The 22570-nt window shown below is 44.7% G+C and overlaps 1 protein-coding gene across 6 annotated transcripts in view; it reads left to right on the top strand.

Moving 5' to 3' along the window:
* The window catches only part of SLC35D4 (solute carrier family 35 member D4), a 119687-nt gene that overhangs the window by 94158 nt on the left and 2959 nt on the right, over positions 1-22570 (top strand). For 5 of the 6 annotated variants that reach the window (XR_013338542.1, XR_013338543.1, XM_077778207.1 and 2 more), the window contains one exon: positions 15133-15197. Coding sequence is in view for 4 of the 6 variants with exons in the window: in XM_077778207.1 (XP_077634333.1) it covers positions 15133-15197 (65 nt within the window). In the remaining 2 variants the exon portion in view is untranslated. Of the gene's footprint in view, positions 1-15132; positions 15198-22135; positions 22282-22570 lie in introns of those variants that run through there. The other variant, XM_077778206.1, reaches the window with a different exon arrangement.

Genomic DNA, 22570 nt, shown 5'->3' with positions numbered 1-22570 from the left:
AATAGGGTGCCACAAGGGCAGGTTCTGGACTCCCATCGTCCCCTGTCTAGCGCCCAGGGAGATGCTCAGTGATGTCATTTGGCCTCTGCTCCATTCCAGCAATAACTCAAAGCCCTTTTCCTTTTTCACTTCTAATTTGGTGACAGCTTCTTCTGAAACTGTTAGTCATTGTTTTTTTAACTTTCATTTTTTTAAACCCTCCAAAAGAGCAAAGAATAGTGTCTTCGCTCAGGCTGCCATTACAAAATACCACAGACTGGGCGGCTTAAGCAACAGATATTTATTCCTCACAGTTCTGGAGGCCGCCAGTACATGACCAAGGATAGATTGGTGTCTGGAGGGAGCTCTCTCCTTAGGTTGCGGATGGCTTCCTTCTGGCTGTGTCCTCACATGGCAGAGAGAGAGAGAGAGAGAGAGAGAGAGAGCAAGCTCTCTGGTCTCTTTTACAAGGTCACTAAGCCCATCATGAGGACCTCCCTCATCCAAGACCTAGTCTAGCCCTGATTACCCCAAGGCCCCATCTCCATATACCATCACATGGGAGGTTAGGTCTTAAATATACGAATTTAGGGAGAGGGGAATGCAGTTCAGTCCGTGGAGAAGAGCTCACTGACATTTTGCAGTGTGCGCCAAGTTGTCCAGCAAGAGCTAAGAGCTTTCATGGTTTGTGTGAATCCCTCGGGTGGAACTGAGCTGATGTGGTGAGTCTTGCGCAAGCTTTGTGCATTCCTCAGGAGTTGTCACTCTCAGATCGTGCAGAATGGAGCATGACCAGACCTGGAGCCAGGGTACCGCCTGTGATGTCACAGCCTCACTTCTCCCGAGTGGTATTTCTTCAGGAATGACTGGGATTAAGGAATGAGGCAGGTTGAAAGTGGCAGAAGAATTTTTCCCAAATGGGCACCGTGTTTCTTTAAACATGGCAAGGTCTTGTATGTCTTTTGGTAAATTGGTTCTTTTACCCCTCGTATTACTAAGGATAACAATGGCGTGAACTGACTTATATCAAAAGGAGATGAAAAAAATCCTCAGAGCCTTGGAGTAAATATAATTATGGTGCTTTTATTTAAAGCTCCTTTGAGCTTACATTTATTTCATTTCTAAAAATACACCACAGAGATTAGATCTATCCTTTGAGTGAATCAAAACAACTTAGAAAATTAAACACCTTAGCCACAGGCCCTTCCTTTCCAGAAGCACAGAGTACTGTTTAGCTTTGGGAGACTGATGGAACTTTTTAATCAGCAGGACAAAATTTACAAAATAACTTTGTCAGAAACCCATCCTTCTAAAGATAAGTCTGGGAGGAGGTGGGTACATTTACTGAATAAGATGAAACTAAGAAAGTTGAGGGAAAGTACCAGAATGAAGAATCTACTGACTATGCCAGCCTGTCCCTCAATTGAGTTTGAGGGGAAATTAGCGTTATCCCAAATTCTCCTTTGGTCTTCAACAATTGGATGTTCTAAGTATGTCAACATTATACTTGACATATTTATAGCCCCTTTACTTAAAAAATATAGTATATGATAGAAAATCAAACAAATCAGGTATTTTAGGATGAGCTGAAGTGGAATGCCAACAGAGAGAGATAAAAGGAAGAAGCACTTCAAAGTTACCAGGAAACACCTCGTCAGTATACATATTAATATGGCCTCTTGAGAAATGTGAATACTGAAGAGAAAAGTCTGACAGCCAGCCTGGGGAAGAGCTACCAACTGCTGTACAGTGAGGCCAGGAAATTGCAAGTCCCAAGAGAAAACCTGTCCAAAGGGCCACAGATTTTTGAAGTTACAACCAAAGGACTGGTGTCAGATGGTGTGACAAGATGCATAGGTCTTATCAGTACATAGCATGGGTTGGAGAGTTCAAAGCTTGGGTACTCAAACTCTACTGCCCACTCCTCTTCCCTTTTTGGGATGTAGACTAAGAGACTTCATGCACAAGGAATAGTGGGCAAGTGGGAAACAAAGCTGAGTTGAAAATGTCAACCCTAATGGTTTAGAGACATAAGGCTTTCTGCTCCTTATAGAGGGCATGGCTTCCTTCTCATCCTCCAATCCCACCCCCAACAGATGGAGACAGAAACTCCAGAGAATTTTATTGCATGGATTCAAGAGAAGAGAGAAACCATATAGAGTTTGGGTTTTGTGTTTGAAGTACTGGAAATCCACCAACTAGTATAACGAGCCTCAGTAAATGTACAGCAAGATGAATAAGTCTTCCCATCAGAGTGAACCTGGATGAGACTAAAAGGCCAGGAGGCTGAAGAGTTTCCTCCCCCATGGGCAGAGAAAATCATGAGGAAGAACCTGAATGTTCCTCTCACCACCAACTGCCTTATTAATCCCCATGAGGTGCATCATATCTGAAACTATGTCTAAAGAGAAAGACACTGTGCCTTTAAGAAAGTCCTGTTGCCCCAGGTTGGTGTGTGTGTGTGTGTGTGTGTATAATAATCCTAGACTTGATAAAAGAACAAAGGTAATTAAAATTGTAATGATGAGTTAATAAGGTTGTCACTGATCAGGAAGATGTTCAGAACAAATCAAATAAAGCCTCCCTCCCTTGCCTTACCATGACATCCAAGGAGGTTCTAGGGAAATAATGGTGAGCCAAGCCTGGTTTGAAAACCAGTGGCTTATGATTTCTCTGGGTTTCAGTTTTCTTATTCATATAATAAATGGAAACTTTTACCTCAGGGTAGAATGCTCTACATTGTGACAGGCCAATATCCAACTGAAACAACTAGGAAAAAAGCAAATAAATTGCAAAAATCATATTTTTCAAGATATCAGAGACCTGTGAAAGCAGTGAGAACCACATTCAATACATTTCCAGAGAAGGAAGGACCCTTCATAGGGTCAGCAGCACAGTCTCTTTTCTTCAAGGCAGTGGGGGGAGGGGGGATACTTGCTGATTCTGGGTGGGGGCTAAGCATCTAGCTTGGTCTGAGAAGAGGACCTAATGCTGTGGGAAAGGGAAATGAGCAGAGCTTTTGGCAGTGGTGGAATTGGAATTGGTGTGATGGATTAGAAACTAGAGGAAACCCAAAGGCAAGTCCAATATTCCCATTAGCCCATGCTGCGTTCTGGGGAAGTTCAAGAGGCTGCAGAGTGGCCCAGAAAGGCAAACTGAAAACTCCCATAGTGTTGGGGTGCTTAGGAGACAAAATTCTGCCAGAAAGGCCCATAGCAAATATACAATGAGTCTTCACTTAAAGACATTTGTCAGGTTCTGAACCTGTGGGGGGCGTGGTGGGGAGGTGGAATGCTAAAATGCTAAGGTTAGAATTTCTGAAAGGCAGAACTTTCAGGGATGAGGAGACAAGAGATCCACCAACTTCTTTGTATTTATTTATTTTGAGAGAGAGAGAGAGAGAGATGAGTGGGAAAGGGGCAGAGAGAGAATCCCAAGCTGTCATCATGGAGCCTGATGTAGGGCTTGAACTCACAAATTGTGAAATCATGACCTGAGCTGAAATCAAGAGTCAGACACTTAACTGACTGAGCCACCCAGGCACCCCTCCACCAAGCTCTTAAACACAAATCTGGGAGGGCCATCCCTGAAGGACTAGATAAAGTAGAGCCTTACTAGAGCTCTAGCCCATCTCATTGGATTGAGCCCATCATCCTATTAGAAGAAAAGGACAGCACTTCCTTGTAGAAGCTGTCATCAGGAGCCTCTACAGTCCTTTTATAGATAGTATCTAAGACACAAAGCTATAGACATGTAAAGAGAAAGGAAACCCAACTAATAATCAAGTGGAAAAAATAATAGGATCAGAACTACAAATCATCCAGATGTTGGAACACAATAACTTTAAAGATGACTATAGATAATATGTTAAAGAAAATAAGACATGAATTAAATGAAATGATGAGAAAATTTCAGTGCAAAAAAACAAAAACAGAACAAAGCATGAGAATCACAGGGGAAATTATCAAAAAGTCCAATGTATGTATAATTGGAGTTATACAAGTTCAAAAGAGAGATTGGGCACATGCAATATTTAAAGGACAATGGCTAAGAAGTTTCCAAAGCTGCTGAAAGATATCAATCACAACTTCAAGAAGGTCATCAAACCCCAAACAAAAACTACAAAGAAAACCATACTGAGGCATGTCCTAGTCAAACTGTTGAAAACCAAAGATTAAAGAGAAAATCTTAAAATCAATCAGAGAAAAAGACATTACCTTCAAATACGCAAGTAATTGACATTTCCCCCAAGACTAGGAATGCCAACAGACAATGGAATAACATCTTTAAAGTGCTGAAATTTAGGAGAGGAATTAGGTAATCTCAACAGTCTTAGTCCTCTATTCCTGCTAAAAACTGGTCACCAACCTCTTCAAAATTACTATATTTGGAGAATTACTATGTGGAGTTTTCTAGATTCTTACTAAACATATATATGCTTATTTGATCTCCAAATCCTCAGATTTCTTTTGATTCACATAATCTCTGATTCATATAACATAGCANTCCCCCTCCCCCCACCCCATCTGCCCTCAGTTTGTTCTTGGCATTCAAGAGTCTCTCATGGTTGCACATAGAGGCAAAACAAGCAGGCTTTATACTGCCAGCATGGAGCCCAGTGTGGGGCTCAAACTCACAAAACGCTAGATCATGACCTGAGCCAAAACCAAGAGTCAGACACTCAACCAACTAAGCTACCCAGGCACCCCTATATATTTTTCTTTTTAACTATTCTCTGTGCTTCATATGGGGCTCAAACTCACCACCCTGAGATCAAGTCTCATGCTCTACCAACTGAGCCAACAAGGCATCCCGTAAAATCACATTTAAAATTCATTATAAATCAAGGACGCACCTGGGTGATTCAATTGATTAAGCATCCACCTCTTCATCTCGGCTCAGGTCGTGATCTCAGGGTTTATGAGATTGAACCCCACATTGGGCTCCATGCTGGCAGCACAGAACCTGCTAGGGATTCTTATTCTCCTTCTCTCTCTGCCCTGCCCCTGCTCATGCTCTCTTTCTCTGTCCCAAAATAAATGAATAAACTTAGAAAAATGCTTAAAAAATAAATAAAATTCATTATAAATCAAATAAAGTGGTACATAATTTGGATAGACAGACCACGTTCTAAAGTAGAATTCAAAGATACAATGAATGAAAGGTTCTATAAAAAGGAAACCGTAATATACTGGTATGATACATGTATACTGTCAGTTAAGGTGTTGGATGGAATAGTAATTTAGAATCCTTTGCTACTTGAAATGTGGCCGTGACACCAAAAGAAAAAACTGCAACAACAACAACAACAACAACAACAACAAATAGGTAAATTGGATTTCATCAAAATCACAAACTTTTCACTGCAAAGCACACCATCAAGGAAATGAAAAGACAACCCATAGACAACTTATATATCTGATAAGGGACTTGTATCTAGAATATAGAAAGAATGCTTATAAATCAATAGTAAAAAGACAAATAATTCAATTTAAAAAGAGGCAAGGGAGGGGCGCCTGGGTGACTAAGTCGGTTGAGTGTCTGACTTCAGCTCAAGTTAAGATCTCACTGCTCGTGGGTTCGAGCCCTACATCGGGCTCTGTGTTGACAGCTCAGTGTCTGGAGCCTGCTTCAGATTCTGTGTCTCCCTCTCTCTGCCCATCCCCCTGCTCGCCATCTGTCTCTCTCTCAAAAACAAACATTAAAAAGTAAATAAATAAAAAGAGGCAGGGGTGCCTGGGTGGCTCAGTTGATTAAGCCTCCGACCTCGGCTCACATCATGATCTCATGGGTTCATGGGTTTGAGCCCCACATCGGGCCCTGTGCTGACAGCTCACAGCCTGGAACCTGCTTCAGATTCTCTGGCTCCCTTTCTCTCTGCCCCTCCCCTGCTAGTGCTCTGTCTCTCTCTCTCTCTCTCTCTCAAAAAATAAATAAACATTAAAAAAAGAGGGGGACAAACGATGAAAATAGTTCTTCAAAGAAGCAAAACAAATGGCCAATAAGCCCCATGAAAAGATATCCAGCATCTCCATCCATCAGGGAAATGCAAATCCAAACCACAGAGAAATACCACTTCACACCCACTAGGATGGCTGTTTAAGAAAAAAAAGACGAGCAAGAATGTTAAGAGGTTAGCACCTGCATACTCTGCTGGTGAGGATATAAAATGGTACAATAAATGATAGTTGCAGTGTGATGGTGATAATGGTGACAGGGATGATAATGCCTTGTTTACCAGGTTCTGGCCTATACGTTCATGTCACAAAGTGGCTCTATGAATTTTGGCAGTTTTATGGATACGTTTAAACAACGAGGGATTGAACCATACCTTCCAATGAGAACTCCTAGGGGATCTTTTTAAACATGCAGATACCTGCACCTCATTATAAGATATTCCAATTTGATTGATTGGACAGGACTTTAGTTTTTATCTTTTGGCGTTATTTTTTTAGAGGAGATTCTGATGTGTGGCCAGGGTTGAGAGCCGCTGAGTCAAGTTGACACGTCCAGGGTTCAGCAGAACTACTACTGAGGGTTAGCGACCACGAGGTGGGACAGGAGGATTGGCACAGGCATTGGGAGACTTGGGTTTTAGTCCCAACTCTTCCCTTGTTGTGACTTTGTGCTTTGAGCAATTTAACCAGAACTTCAGTTTCTTCACCTGTGAAATGGGACTAAGCACCTTCCTGTGCAGCGGTGTTAGAGAAGCACCTGAGCTCATACATGTACTGAGCCTGATGTCTGGGACATCTTCTGTCCCCTTTAAACTTTGGTTACTTTCTTCCCTTACCTTCTATGAACTAGATATTCATGTCACATTTTTCTTAACTCAGTTCTTCTGTGAAATGTAGGAGTTTGTTAAAATTCACCCAGGGCTTTTCTAGGTTTAAAATTTATCCTTCCTTTACATAACCCTCATCTTCTTTTGTCCCTCATCTATGTTCTTGATCACGTTGTGCTTATGATAAACATTGTTCTTCTGATATCTGGCAAAATGAATAACTCAAAAAATTGTGCACTTGAATGAAGTGATACCAAAGACTATTAATAGCCAAGCCCAGGGTTTAGCTTGGGTTATCTATCGTTAATAATTACACTGATGGGGGCACCTGGGTGGCTCAGTCAGTTAAGCATACAACTTCGGCTCAGGTCATGATCTCGCGGTTCATGAGTTAGAGCCCCATATTGGGCTCTGTGCTGGAGCCTGCTTCAGATTCTGTGTCTCCCTCTCTCTCTCTCTCTCTCTCTGCCCCTCTCCCGCTAGCACTCTGTCTCTCTCTGTCCCTCAAAAATAACAATAATTACACTGATCATGGGACTCCTGGGTGGCTCAGTTGAATGAGTAACTGACTCTTGATTTCAGCTCAGATCCTGATCCCAGGATCGTGGATCAAGCCCCATGATAGCTTGGTGCTAAGGATGGAGCCTGCTTGGGACTCTTTCTCTCTCTTTTTCTCCCTCTGCCCCTTTCCCTCTCCTGTGCTCACTCTCTCTGTCTAAAATCAAAAGTAATAATAATAACAATTGCACTGATCATTATAACAAATCATAGGATTGATAATAAGGGTTAATTGAATATTTTGAAATGCCCAAGTAGGGTTCTCAGCCTTAGCTGTGGTTTCTGTCTGGTGGACTTGGAATAGTTCCTCGGGTCCAAGGTGAAAAAGAGATAATCTGCTCTCAGCTTATAAATTTTTATTGTTTTACTCTTTACCCTAAAAGGAAGGCTTATTAGTAATATTCATAGGAGAGTCTTCAACACAGACAGACTCCAGGACAGTCTGACATATGCTTTTGCTCTATGTTCCACGAAGGAGTCACAGCCTTCCCTCCTCTGGAGATGTGGCTGTGCCACGCTGTCCCATACCAGCTGGACAGAGTGGTTCTTGAGACGGTGCCGGGCTTGGGGAGTGTAGGGAGCTCCTCACATTTTAATTTTCAAGCATATCACCTGGTTGACGTGTTCACATGTAGATGTTGTTCAGTAGGTCTGGGGTAGGGCTTGAGATTCTGAATTTCCTACAGCCTCCCGGGTGTTGATGGCCAGGGTGTGCAAGACATCTGTTGTTCAGTCTGCCCAGCCCTTTCCCTCCCTTCCCCCAGGGAAATGTTCCTTCCTTCATTGCAACCGTGAAGTTGAAGGATGAACTTCCATATTCTTACATTCCTCTGCCCCCCTAGATCCATGGTCAGTTGGTCCAGGAGACAGTTAGAATCTTTCCTGACATCTTTGGACTTGACACAAAAGTGAACCAGATGCATATCCTCCCTGAGGAGCTCTTTCTAGCCTCCTGGAGGTAACTGGGCGAAGAAGCAAAGAGGAGGATCAGAGAGTATCTCTGTGCTTCTCTGGTCTGGGGTCCAAGTGCCCTTAATATATGAAAAGGGATTTAAAAATAAGATTTTGGGGCACCTGGGTGGCTCAGTTGGTTGAGTGTCTGACTCATGGTTTTGGCTCATGTCATGATCCCAGGGTCATGGGATCGAGCCCCACATTAGGCTGCATTCTGAGTGTGGAGCCTGTTTAAGATTCTCTCTCTCTCTCTCTCTCTCTCTCTCTCTCTTTCTCTCCCTCTGACCCTCTGCCCTGCCTGTGCTCTCTCTCTTTCTAAAACAAATAACAGAAAAACAACAAGACTGTGACCAGCTCTGATGACTAGTGCAGTTCTAGAAAGTATATCAGCCACTTACCATCTGTGGGTCTCTGTTGGTAGGTCCTGAACATGCAAAGATGAAGAGTGCATGCCTTGGTTGGGGAGACCACACATTTTTGGAGTTTAATATGTACAATGCCATGGGGCATGGAAGCCACTAGAAGAGGTGCCTGATCCACTCAGATGTGTGGATTGGGGGGCCAGGTCCAGAAAAAAATTTCTAGAAATGGATTCTCTCTCTTTTTTTTTTTTCTCTTTTTTTTAATGTTTATTTATTTTGAGAGAGAAAAAGAAAGCTCAAGGGAGGGGCAGAGAAAGAGTGGGAGAGAGAGACTCCCAAGCAGGCTCCCCTCTGTCATTACGGAGCCTGACATGGGGCTCAAGCGCACAAACCAGCCGTGAGATCATGACCTGAGCCGACATCAAGTGGGACCCTTGGGGTGCCTGAGTGGCTCAGTCGGTTGGGCATCCGACTTCTGCTCAGGTCATAATCTCACTGTTTATGAGTTTGAGCCCCATATCAGGCTCTGTGCTGATAGCTCAGAGCCTGGAGCCTGCTTCGGATTCTGTGTCTCCCTTTCTCTCTGTCCCTCCCCTGCTTGCTCTCTTTCTTTCTCAGAAATAAACATATAAAAAAAAAAAAAGAGTGAGACAGTTAACCTACGGAGCCACCCAGACATCCCTAGAAATGGGTTTTCAAAAAGTGAGCGGGAATTGTGTGGGGAGGTCTTTGAAACTATTCCAGGCAGAGAGACCTTGCTGAGCAAAGACAGCGTGATGGCATGAAACCATGTTTGAAAAACTACAGCTCATTGAAGGAGGAGGTGCAGGCTGTAACTGAAACAGTTACAGTGAAGGGCTTTTATATGAGCTGCAGTCTGTCCCTTTTTTCTGAAGTCGTAGGTATTTAAAGGACAACAAAACGCTAACAAGCAACAAGCCTGACGGTGTCCCGCCTCCGCAAATGCACGGCTGTCTGGCAGGTTCCCACCAACAATACTCCCCTTTATTTTTCCCTTAGACAAACAGAAAATGTGTCTTAGGATCAAAATGAATGTTTAGAAAACAAGCCTAATCTGCTTTAAATACCAAAATCTGTTTCAATAACACAGAGGTTGTGATATCCGTTGACAAAGCCAGGAAGTTCAAAGCCCCGGCTGCCACAGACACAATGTATTGAGTTCTGCTGTTGTTGGCGTCCCTTAGCCGTGGCTGGTCCTGCTGTTTGTTATTCAGATCTCTGTGTACAAGGGAGACATTCCTCAGACCACAGGACTCTTTCTTCTATGGGGAAAAATTTGTATTTTTAAAAATGCTTTCTGGGGCGCCTGGGTGGCTTAGTTGGTTGAGCGTCCGACTTTCGCTTAGGTCATGATCTCGCAGTTCGTGGGTTCGAGCCCCGCGTCGGGCTCTGTGCTGACTGCCAGCTCAGAGCCTGGAGCTGTTTCAGTCTGTCACTCCCTCTCTCTCTGACCCTCCCCTGCTCACGCTGTCTCTCTCCTAGAAATAAATAAAACATTAAAAAAAAAAATGCTTTCTGAAAATAAGGACATTTGCTAATACTGGCTGCTACTTAAGTTTCTTGAATGGCAAGTTCCAAGTGTAACTTGAAGTCTATTTCTTGAGCAGATTTTAGCCATTTTTTAAAATGTCTATTTATTCTTGAGAGAGACACAGAGTATGAGTGGGGGAGGGGGAGAGAGAGAGGGAGACAGAGAACCTGAAGCAGGCTCCAGGCTCCAAGCTGTCAGCACAGAGCCTGACTCGGGGCTCGAACCCACGACCCGTGAGATCATGACCTGAGCCAAAGTTGGATGCTCAACAGACTGAGTCACCCAGGCGCCCCAGATTTTAGCCATTTTTTAAACACTTAAGAAAAAGAAAAGTTTACACGTTTACTGACATCCACTGCCAGAACCGTTTCATCATCCAAAGCTAAAATTCTGTACCCGTTAACACTAATCCCCCACTAACAGTCTCCCCCCAGGCCCTGGCAACTTCCGTTCTACTTTCTGTCTCTGTGAATTTGACTCCTTGAAGCACCTAATGTAAGTGGAATCATGCAATATTTGTCTCTCTGGATCTGGCTTATCTCACTTAGCATAACGTCTTTAAGGCTTATCCGTGTTGCCACATGGGTCAGATTTGCCTTCCTTCTAGGGCTGAATAGCCATGTATACACCACATTTCAGGTGCCCATTCATCCATTGATGCACACTTGGGTTGCTTCCAAATTTGTGCTGTTGTGACTAACACGGCCATGAACATGGGTTTGCAAATATCTCTTTGAGTCCCTGTCTTCAGTGGATTCTTTTTTTTTTTCTTTCTTCTAAAGCTATCTGGAGGGGTGTGTGATGGGCTCAGTCCAGTAGAGCATGTGACCCTTGATCTCAGGATTGTAAGTTCAAGCCCCGTGTTGGGTATAGAGATTACTTAAAAAACAAAATCTTTTTAAAAAAAAAAAAAAGCTGGATGGAGCTCATGTGGGCCCTTTCTTGAGTTTCTGGCTATGAGAGAAGGTTGACTTGGGAGTTGGGGTCTTTTCCACCCCTCACTGCTTGAGGTCCCAGGCCCTTGGAGCAAGTCACTCGCCACCTCTCCGTCACAGTTACCCCAGCTGTGATCGCAGGCAGCCCCTTCTACCTCTCAGGTCCTGCCCCTCCGTGACCTCTCAGGTCCTGGTTTCTGTTTATTCTGTGGTAAAACTGGGACTAGAGTGGGCCCTTGGCGTGAACAGGTGCATCATTCACACTTTTGAGGGGTCTTGAGCAGTCCTGATGGCCCATGGCATATAGAAATCTTCCATTTGGCTGAGCATGAATTTGAACCTCACACACGGTGAGGTTGATGTGTGGGTGCAAGTCACTTAGTGGGCAAGCCAGGCTGGTCAAGTGCCCAGCGTCAGCCTCTCAGTGAGGCGTCGGCCTCTCAGCGAGGCGTCAGCTGCTATTCAACCCATCTTCAGCAGTGTCTTTTGTGAAGTGGTAGAATTTCAGTGACTGTGTGTGTGTGTGTGTGTGTGTGTGTGTGTGTGTGAGAAAATGCCTCCAATGCTGACTGCGAGGGCTGGCAATGGAAGCAAAAGGAAGCCTAAGAAACCAGCGTTTCTTACTGAATAGATTACAAAGTGGTCTGTTGGACTTCACAGTAGCTCCGTAGTGCAGACAGCCTCACCATACATTCACTACAGAAATATGACACGTCTATCTGTGAAATTTTAGTGAGGGTCTCAGCCAGCAGAAAATGTGCTCATTGAGAAAGAAAACTTTAGAAAAGTTTGAAAAAGTGCCTCGGGAGAAAGGCAGGAGACTGTACAAACATTTCCAGGAAGCAGCACGTGTCAAAGGCACCAGTGTGGCTACTAAACCAGTCTTATTTTCAAGTAAGGGCTGGTTTGGAAGTTTTAAGATGTGTTTTTCTTGGCAAAAGGTACCGTTAATAGGAATAAGCAGGCCGGTTGTCTGTCTCACGGCACACGGGATTCCTCCTGGGCTAAGAGGCGTGTGGGGGAACGGAGGCCGAAGTCCCGGCAGGGCGTACTGCAGGGCACGTGGGATGTGGTGGCCTCACATGCCAGATGGAAAGCCATGTGAAAGATGCAACCAGAAAATGAGGAGCAAAGCCCCTCAGAGAAGGCTGTAAAGAGCTGGTAATAAGAGGCGAAGGGCATGAAGCCATGGTGAAGAATTAGGAAAGGCTAGGTGGGCCCTTCATAAATTTTGTGAGGTGTTCCGTCACACCAAGCTGGCAACATCGTGGCCATCCGTCAGTGGAACGGGGTCTGTTTCAGCAGTCCTAAGCAACATATCCCCGTTGGCACCATGCCAGGAAATACCCTAGAAGTTGCAGAAGTAAAGAGAGATGAACAAACTTTGGTTCAGAAGGAAGGAGGGGCACCTGGGTGGCTCAGTCAGTTGAGCGTCTGACTTGATTTCAGCTCAGGTCATGATCCCAGGGTTGTGGGATTGAGCCCCATGTCCATCACTGCACTGAGCGTGGGGCTTGTGTAAGATTCTCTCTGTCTCTCCCTCTGCCCCTCTCCCCCACTTACACTCTATCTAAAATTTAAAAAAAATTTTTTTTAATTAAAAAAACGAAGGAAGTGGGAAAAAAAGAAGAGAAAATGACAATAAAATTATGAAAGGGAAAGTAATTAAAATGGGCATGAATGAGAAAAAATAATATTTTTTTCCAAATAGCGAAATGCTAATGAGTTAAAATGCTAATGCTCATAACCTAGATGAAACACATTTTTGGAAAAAGCGAAAATGACAAACTTGAATCAAGGAAAAGGAGAAAATTTGATTAGGACGGTGGCCAGTAAAGGCCACCCCGACTAAAACATCCAGGTCCAAAGGCGTTCAAGTCAGAGTTAATGCCCACAGTAAAGATCACCTTCATCCTTTGTAGAAAAATAAGCAGAGAAGTCGATGAACTACCTTATGTGGTTGGTATCACCTTGTTTCCAAAACCAAATGGCTGCATTGCAAGCTAATAAAATGTTAGGCCCCCTTCAAGTATGACCATTGATGCAAAGGTCCTGAATATAATGTTAAACAAAACAAGGGGAAGGTAGGAGAAGAATTAGGCCATTCATCATGCTCTGTGAGGTACCGGCCACCCGGGGTGCCTGTGTGGCTCAGTTAAGCGTCCGACTCCGGCTCAGATCATGATCTGTGGTTCGTGGGATTGAGCCCCGTGTCAATCATGAATGGGGGAAAAGGGCAGAGGGAGAGGGAAAGAAAATCCCACTGTCATCGAGCCCTACTGATGGCACAGAGCCTGCTTGGGATTCTCTCTCTCTCCCTCTCTCTGCCCCTCCTGTGCTCTCTCTCGCTTGCTCTCTCTCTCTCAAAAATAAATAAAATAGGGGCGCCTGGGTGGCTCAGTCGGTTGGGCGTCCGACTTCGGCTCAGGTCATGATCTCAAAGTCCGTGGGTTCGAGCCCCACATCGGGCTCTGTGCTGACAGCTAGCTCAGAGGCTGGAGCCCATTTCAGAATCTTTGTCTCCCTCTTTCTCTGACCCTCCTCTGCTCACACTGTCTCTCTCTCAGAAATAAATAAGAAACATTAGAAAAAAAATTTAAAAAAAAATAAACTTGTAAAAGATTTTTAAAAAGCAAAAGAAGGTACATACTCTCACCGCCACCCCCAGCACTCTGACAGTCGTCTCTTTCCTCTCCTCTGTTCTTTGGGTTCGGCTTTGCAACTGTCTGGCTGCCCCAGTTGCCACTTCATTTTTGCTCCTGAAGACCGCACAGGTCTGTTTTGTTGTCAGGGTTTTTGCTGAAAAGCAATAAAAGAAGCAAACAGAAAGGGACTTCAAATGGGTAAATCACAAGGGTTCTAAAACCTCACAGAGTTTCTGTACTGAAGGTGCCTAGTTTATGTTGCCAGACGTCTTTTTGAGATGCTAAATGAATGACGATGAGGCTCCTTAAACATACTCCTTCCTTCTAACCACCTGCTTGCTGCCTTGTCCCCAGCTTGGACACCTGAAGAGGCCTCCAGGACAGCAGATAGGTCCCCTTGAGTGAGATGGCATCTCCCATGTCCCAGGGTGTACTGTCTGAGTGACCCATCCCACGATGACCTGCATCTTACTTCTGCTCATTACAAGAAAGCAAGTCCTTAGGTTGACCTTCCTGACAGAAGCTGTCTTGCTTCCCAGAATACAGAATTCTAGAAGAAAAACCCTCTTTTCCCGAGCAGGCATTCCAAGTGGTGATGAACTTGGGTCTTTGGTTCACGGACACTCTTTGTGCTGTTTATCGATACGGTGGGGGTGTGAGTCCTGTCACTGCCATTCCCAAGAGACTCTTCTGTAATTTCTGGCTCTGAGAGATGTGCAGGTAGCCTCTTCCCTCTCTTTTGGCTTCTAGACACTTGAAAATAAATTTTTTTAAGTTTGTTCATTTTTTTCTAGAAATCTATACACCCAACATAGGGCTCGAACTCACGACCCCAAGATCAAGAATTGCATGCTGCTCTTACTGAGCCAGCCAGGCACCCTGGCAAATAGTTAGTTAATGATTTAATTGTTCCCTCCCCCAGGAAGTACTTGGTTTTGCAGAACGTGTATCATATGCCCTCAAGATGCCATCATGAGTGGGGTGGGGGGACGGTGCTGGGGACAAAGGCAGAGTGACAGCTAAGTTTTTGTCGGAGGATCTGAGAGCAGATGAATAAGCATGACTGGCTTTGCACATTGAGACAAGATGGAAAGGAGTATTCTTACTATGCCCTGCCCTGCCCTGTAGAGAGATGGAGATGTTGGCTGCGTGCCTTCTCTTTTGAAGAGTTTGGAAGTTAAATGTCTCTTTGAAGATTCTCACCTCCCAAATAGACTAGGACTTGGCATTTTCCACACCAAATGCTTAGCTCAGAGGGAGCACTAAATACAGGGGCCTCACAAGTTGTTGTGAACGATGGCTTTGGAGAAGGTTACTGAAGTCCTGCCGCTCTGATGGCCTTTTGTTGAAATTATTTCTGCAGGTGCTCACAGCTGGCTTGTCCATACTGCTGTTTGATATGATCCTGACCAGTGCAACAGTGGGATGGTAAGTCTTTGGCCTGGAGAGACAAAGAACAAATTTATTGTTTAGGTTTCAGCAGGATGCTAATTTTTTCTCTCAAATGTTGGAGAAAGGATGTTTGGAGTGTATATAGATAGATATAGATAGGTAGGTATGTAGGTAGGTAGGTAGAAGCATAGATACATATATACATAGGTACATAGATACATGGAGATAGAGATATATAGATACTTTAAGTTTGTATTTATTTATTTTGAGAGAGAGAGCAGGGGAGGGGCAGAGAGAAAGAGAGAATCCCCAGAAGGCTCCGCGCTGTCAGTGCAGAGCCCAACATGGGGCTCAAACCCACAAACCACGAGATCATGACCTGAGCTGAAATCAAGAGTTGGATGTTCAACTGACTGAGCCACCCAGGCAGCCCCGGGGTATATGTTTTATTGATGCATAAATATACATCCAGAGGAGTACATATATCATGAATATGCAACATGATGAATTTTCACAGCTGAATACACCAACGTTGTTGCAATCAGCCTCCAGATCAACAAACAGAACACCACCATACATCTTTCAGCTACTCATCCACATCAGCGTAAGCACTACAGGTGCACTACTAGTTTCATATGTATTATGTGATTTTTCCAAGACTTTATAGCTACTATGATTGGATGAAGATTCAAAACCAGATCTGTGTATGTCCAAGGCCTCATGGCTTTCATGTACTTCTGTAGGACTAATTTGGCAAACACCAGGAATTTCCTAGCAGTGTAAATAGTGTCTAGGTAGAAGTGGGTCATAAGGAAGGTATAAGAGAAATTGGCCTATAAGTTCCTCTTCCCACCAGTGTATGACCATCCATAAAGAGCTTCTAGATAATTTGACAGCAATACAGGAGTGTTACCCAGCATAAGACAGCTCTATTTCTTGTTCATGGGCTGACATGGTGAACTAAGACTGTCCAGTGGAATGATCATTAAAAAAAAAAAAAAAGATCTCCTTGTCTTGGTTTTTTAATGCTATAAGCAATAATTCTATTGATTAGCTAAAAGTATTTTTTGAGTGACTGCTTCATGTGACATAAAACATCCTTCAGCCTTCAAGGAGCTGTCCTTACAAGGGTGATGGAAATCATATGGATAGTTTATGGGATAAGATCATCATAGTCTGAATGCACAGTGAATGTGAGGGCCGAAGGTAGGGGAGAGCACAGGCCAGCAGGAGAGCTTTGGGACCAGAACTGATTTGCTGGACCTTATGCAGAACACAGAGGCTTAGTGAGGCTGTGGGTGGAAGAGGATTTGAGCGCTTTGGCCGCAGGAAAGACAGGGAAGGCTGGAGAGGCAGGGGGTGCCAATGATGAGAGTGATTTTGAGCCAGAGCTGGGGCTGTGGGGCATGGACCTAATCCTTCACTCCCTCCTCCTTCCTCCGCACCTGCCCTTCCAGGAAGGCATCATGCCCACAGTGGGCTGGTGATATCCAAAAACCCAACCGCCAAGATCTCCTGGTACATTCCTGACACTCTTCCCCCAGTATCTGTATCTTAACCTTCATAGTGATAGTCTAAATTCTTGGCAGTATTTCTCTTTCTCACAAATAAGCCTCGGACAACCATAATCTGTACAGAATTTCAGAACGGACTTAAAAAACCCAGGCGTTGACCAGAGTGTGAGAAATAGGAGGGAGATGGCTCTTCCAGCGGGGGGGAAAGGCTGAGCCTGGCTATTCCACCAGCCGTCTGGAAGAGGCCAGGTCTGCAGGCTGTTTCACATCCTGTGAACTTCATGCGATGCCCTGAACAAAATGGAAAGAAAGGCTGCGTGTTCCCAGATCAAGGAAACAGCATGTGTGATTATTGCAAAAGGAACCTTGACTCTGGAATTTCCTGATTTTTCAGAGCTTGAGTTTAAGGATGGTGTGTTTTCAGCCTCAAAGAATTTTCCAACCACAAAGTGAACCACCAGAAGAGGAGTGTCAGACGCCAGTCCAGACTTCCTGTCTTTTGCACAGAGCTGGTCTGCGCCATCTCCAGCGGAGTCTGGGTGACCCGCTCTCAGACCCTGGGCATGAGCTGGCCTGCTCCCTGTCATGTGGGAGCTTAGACTGATCAGCAGTCACAGAGGGCAGGGACTGCCAGACTGTTTCGTTTGGATCTACCATGTTTGCGCGTAGGATCACTTGCTGGTTATTTGGTTTTCAGAGTTTAAATTCATTCACATTCAGAAATCAGGTGATTTCCTCATAAAGTCCAGATTTCCTGATCTTTTTGAAAATGTGGAACACGTGCTCTGTTAAGGCCGTGCATCCCCAGGGCAGCGGGTGCGGGACTAGGTAGAGGCTGCCTCCTCACATGGGCCTGGACTCTCTGAGTCAGCAGGTCTCTACCGCTCCAGGCCGCCCGAGACCGGGGGTTCTGTCTCAGCTACCTCCGAACACCCGTTTGCTTTATACTCATTCATTTCACACAAAGTGCTTGGTGGGCTCTGAGGCCACAGACCCAGTCCGTGGCCCCAGCAAGGTCACCATCCAGGAAATGAGTTCAGATGTCATTAGCCACCATATTGGGTGGGGAGCAGCTTAGCTGTACAAAACAGGCCATCATCTAAAGTAGGGTTTTTCACCTCAGCACCATTGGCATTTTGGGCTACAATGAATAATTCTTTGCTGTAAGGGGTTGTCCTGTGCCTTGTAGGGTTTTTAGCTGCAAACCCCACTGGATGCCAATGGCCCCTTCTCAGATGTCTCCAGATATTGCCACATGTGCCCTTGGCAGCAAAATGGCCCCAGTTGGGAATCATGGATCTAAATGTTTGTGGTGATTAGTGGAGAAAACGCCATTCAAAATTTCAGCAAGATCTTAAGAACCTTGCTTATCTTCTAATTAGAGATGTGGTCAGTTCATGTGTCAAGGCCCCGGCAGCCCCTCCCACGCTGTCTGTCACAGCCTCATCTGCAAGTAGCACACTGAGTGCTGGGTAGGTGTGCACACCCCATCTGCCTGCGGCTGTGAGCTCATCCAGAAGGGAAACCACGTTTCACCTTTGTGTCTCCCCACCTAGCCTTAAAGGGTTGCTGAATAAAAGGGTGGCCAGCCTTCTAAATACTGTACCCCCCAAAATTATAAACCTTGGGGCACCTGGGTACCTCAGCCAGTTAAGTGCCTGACTCCTGATTTCAGCTCAGGTCATGGTCTCACAGTTTGTGAGTTCAAGCCCTGCATCAGGCTTTGCACTGTCAGTGCAGGAACTGTTTGGGATTCTCTCTCTCTCCCCTCCTCACTTGGCCCTTCCCCTGCTTGCTCTCTCTCAAAATAAATAAATAAACTTGAAATATATATATGTGGAGGAAAAGTATAAACCTAAGTACCGGTGTTGGTCAGTTTTTAAACTCTTTTATTTATTTTTTTAATGTTTATTATTGAGAGAGAGAGACAGAACATGAGTAGGGAAGAGGCAGAGAGAGAGTGGGAGACACAGAATCCAAAGCAGGCTCCAGGCTCTGAGCTGTCAGCATAGAGCCCAACGCAGGGATTGTACTCACGAACCGTAAGATCATGACCTGAGCTGAAGTGAGACGCTTAAGTGATTGAGTCACCCAGGTCCCCTAAAGTCTTTTCTTAAAAACAACTGATCTTGTCCAGCAAATTATCTTGTTTTTAATTATAAAAACAATCTATTGCAAACCCAGAATTTAAATGTCCAGATTAATACTTAATTATTCACTTTCAATTAACAGAGTTTTATGGTATATAGTGATATGAATTCCCTCTATTCCAAAATTTCCAGAAAGGGGATTCAACACACACAAAAGAAAAAATGCTCAACTGTGAGCAGTGTCCCTGTCGAGTAGAATTAGTTGTGAGTGTGCTCGCTTTGAATCCTTTTTAGACACTCTTCTCTTTGCAATAGTTTAAATACAAGGAGAAAAACAACCAAAACACAACCTCTTTATTCTGAGGATTCTGTGCCCATCTCTCCCTTTGGCAGTCATTCATGGGGCCCACCATTGATCTCCGCTTACCAACATGTATGATCTCAGCACAAACCTCATGAGTACCAACAGTCTTTAGGAAGTGGTCTTATACCATGTTTGAGTAACAATGTCTTATGCCTTTAATTTTGGGACACTGTCCAGAGATCACCCAAGCCTCGTAGGAAGAGTGAATTTAGGAGGTGAAGAAAGTACTCATTCCAACACACCCATAGAACATCTAGGATCACAGTGACTGAAATTTACTAGTTTTCCATTTGAAAAATGTGAAGTTAAGTGTCCCACTCTTGATCTCAGCCCAAGTGTTGATCTCAGGATTATGAGTTCAAGCCCCACATTGGGTTCTGTGCTGGGCATAAAGCCTAGTTAAAAAATTTTTTAAAGGGGCTCCTGAGTGGCTCAGTCAGTTGCATATCCAACTCTTGATCTCAGCTCAGGTCATGATCTCACGGTTCGTGGGTTTGAGCCCCACATTGGGCTCTGCACTGATAGTGCAGAGCCTGCTTGGGATTCTCCCCTCCACTGCTCATGCTCTGTCTCTGTCTCTCGAAATAAAAAAATAAACATGAAAAAAACCTTTAAAAAAACTTTAACAAAAATGTGAAAACTCTCTAAAATGCTAAGAAGAGTCTTCTAAATTACTAGCACTTGTTACCTCTCCACAGAGAGTAATTTATCAGACTGTGAACTGTCACTCAGCAAGTCCCCAAGGAGATGGTATGTTAGGCAGATCTTTTTTGGTGAAGAAAAGAGAAAAAGCAAAAATAGTTTGCACCATGGAAGGGAGAAAGGGGATCAAGGGTAAGAAGTCATCGTCATTCATTGAGAAAATATTTATTAGGTGCATCATGAAGGGCTAGCCCCACAGCTGGAAAAGGGTGCAGTCTCTGTCCCCCCGCCTCAAGTGCGGTCAGGAGGTGCTTGAATAAACGCAATAATGAATGTAAGATTGAGATAGAGAAAGATTGGAGGGCTGCTGAAAGTCAAGCCCTAGGAGAGGACCTAGTGATGCGTATTTATTGGTGGATGTGCTCTGCGATCTGGTTTGTATGCCTTCATTGCATGAAGCGTGTTCACTTCAGGAATGATGGGAATTACAAGATTTGCAAACAGTTCAGTGAAGTTCTGACTTAAATAGTTGTAATGCTAATAAGATTCCTGCACCCCCATGTACCCCAATGTTCATAGCAGCACTCTCCACAATAGCCAAAACATGGAAAGAGCCTAAGTGTCCATTAACGGATGAATGGATCAAGAAGATGTGGTTTATCTACACCATGGAGTACTACATGGCAATGAGAAACAATGAAATCTGGCCATGTGTAGCAACATGGATGGACCTTGAGGGTGTTATGCTGAGTGAAATAAGTCAGGCAGAGAAGGAGAAATATCATATGTTTGCACGTATGGGAGATTTAGGAGGAACTTAACTGAGGAACAAGGGGGAGAAGAAGAGGGGAAATGGTGGGGGAAAGGGAGAGAGGCAATCCATGAGAGACTCTTGAATGCTGACAAAAACTGAGAACTGATGGATGTAGGGAGGAGGGGGGATGGGCATGGAGGAGGGCACTCGTGGGGATGAGCACTGGGTGTTATGTGGAAACTAATTTGACAATAAACTATTTGTAAAAAAAAAAAAAAAAAGATTCCTGCACCCCTTGTCAGCTTCTCCTGCTGTTTAGAAGATAACATCAAAGCTCACCTCCCTGGCTTTCTTAGCAGTAAACCAAACCAAGGTTTGCTTCCTTCTGAGCATTCACTAAGCGGCTTTGGTGTTTCATGAAATAGCTAATCCGAACGGATGAAATGCAAGGTTATTACACTTCAGCATTTTTCTAAAGCCATGGGGGGAGGAGTGGCAACGAGCCAGCCCATACCCTGTTCTTCTTCCTGGTGACAAAGCAGGATTACTGGAAACCGTAGAAATGTCTGAACCCCCGTTATGTTTGCAGAAATAAGCCCCCCCAAGCCCAAAGGCCTGTGCAGCCTTTGCTTCAGGTCACAGGTCACGGTGACTCTGCACTTGCCCCATTGTTTAAGATGATGTGTGCGTTCTTTAAGGGTCAGTCTGAGGAAGAGCTTCCCCCAGGAGGGAGGAAACATGTGCCCAGGGTCTTCAATAAGTAAGATGCACATCGATGCTGGCTTGAACCCCACGGCCAGACCTGCTCAGGAGTGGACAGGCTCGCTTTGTGCAGCAGGACATGCCCCTCGGGAGAAGTCTTCAAGCAGAGTCGGGATGCCAGCCCTGAGGGCCAGTGAGGAAGGCATTGCTGCTCTGGGAGGGCAGTCAGCTAGTTAGTAGAACAGTATTTTATCACCTGTGCATTATAGGCCAAATGCAGGGGTGGATGGAGGCTGCTGGATGTGACCGTCTCCTGGGGCACAGAGGAGACCAGAGCTGAATAGCATGCACAGGGTCATGCGGCTAATAAATGCCTGAACCACAGTCAGAACTCCGTTTATTGTTTTAACAGTCTCACACTTACTCAGCTCATTCCTGTGCTAAATGGGGTAAATGTTACATGTTATCTTTATGTCAGAGTCCCTCACATGGGTGACATTTCTTGCTGTGATGTGCACAGCCTGTGTTTCATGTTTGGTGCCCCGGGCATACGTTAGAAACATAAAGATGCCAGGGCGCCTGGGCGGCTCAGTTGCTTTAAACGTCCGACTTCAGCTCAGGTCATAATCTCCCAGTTTGTGGGTTCAAGCCCCGCATCAGGCTCTGTGCTAACAGCTCAGAACCTACAGCCTGCTTTGGATTCTGTGCCCCCCCCCCCCCGCCCCTCCCCTTCTCACACTCTCTGTGTCCCTCAAAAAAGAAAATGTTTGGGAGAAAAAAAAAATCATGAAAAAGATGCCATAGCGTAAATGTGTGTGTGTTGTGTGTGGGGATGTGGGAGAAGGTGGGAAGGGCAGGTAAAACCCAAGGGCTGTTGGCCCCTCTGACCAAGAGCATTTCATCACCAGGGACCTCCGATCATAATCCTTGGTGATGGACCCAGCCCTGTCCTCAGAAGTGCTTTCGGGGAAAAATTTTGAGATTCAGACCAGACATCGGATTGTCTACCAAGAAGTTTAAGATAGAAAATGCACGGACCTTTGGATGTATTAAATTTTAGGCATGTTAAAATATTCAACTCCTCCTACTCGGGGTCTACAGTTTTCTCACTACCTTTTCATTTTCAAACCACTGACCACATTTCTTTCTGCTCTGGTGGGAAATTCATGATTCGCCTTTAGTATTTTCATCTCTGAATGTTCTGTGAGTCTCGGTGACATAACAGGGTTCAGAGACTGTCACCTCAGTAATGATCAGACTAGATACCTGCATGGGTTCATGTCATCAGCCCTGTAGGTCCGCTGCAGACTGGAGCGTGTCACCTTCACCCAGTCAGGATGAGC

The sequence above is a fragment of the Crocuta crocuta genome, unplaced genomic scaffold (genome assembly GCF_008692635.1).
Source record: "Crocuta crocuta isolate KB4526 unplaced genomic scaffold, BGI_CrCroc_1.0 scaffold26, whole genome shotgun sequence".
NCBI classification, from domain to species: domain Eukaryota; kingdom Metazoa; phylum Chordata; class Mammalia; order Carnivora; family Hyaenidae; genus Crocuta; species Crocuta crocuta.
The sequence above is the reverse complement of the archived record's forward strand: the minus strand, read 5'-3'. Positions and strand labels throughout refer to the sequence as shown.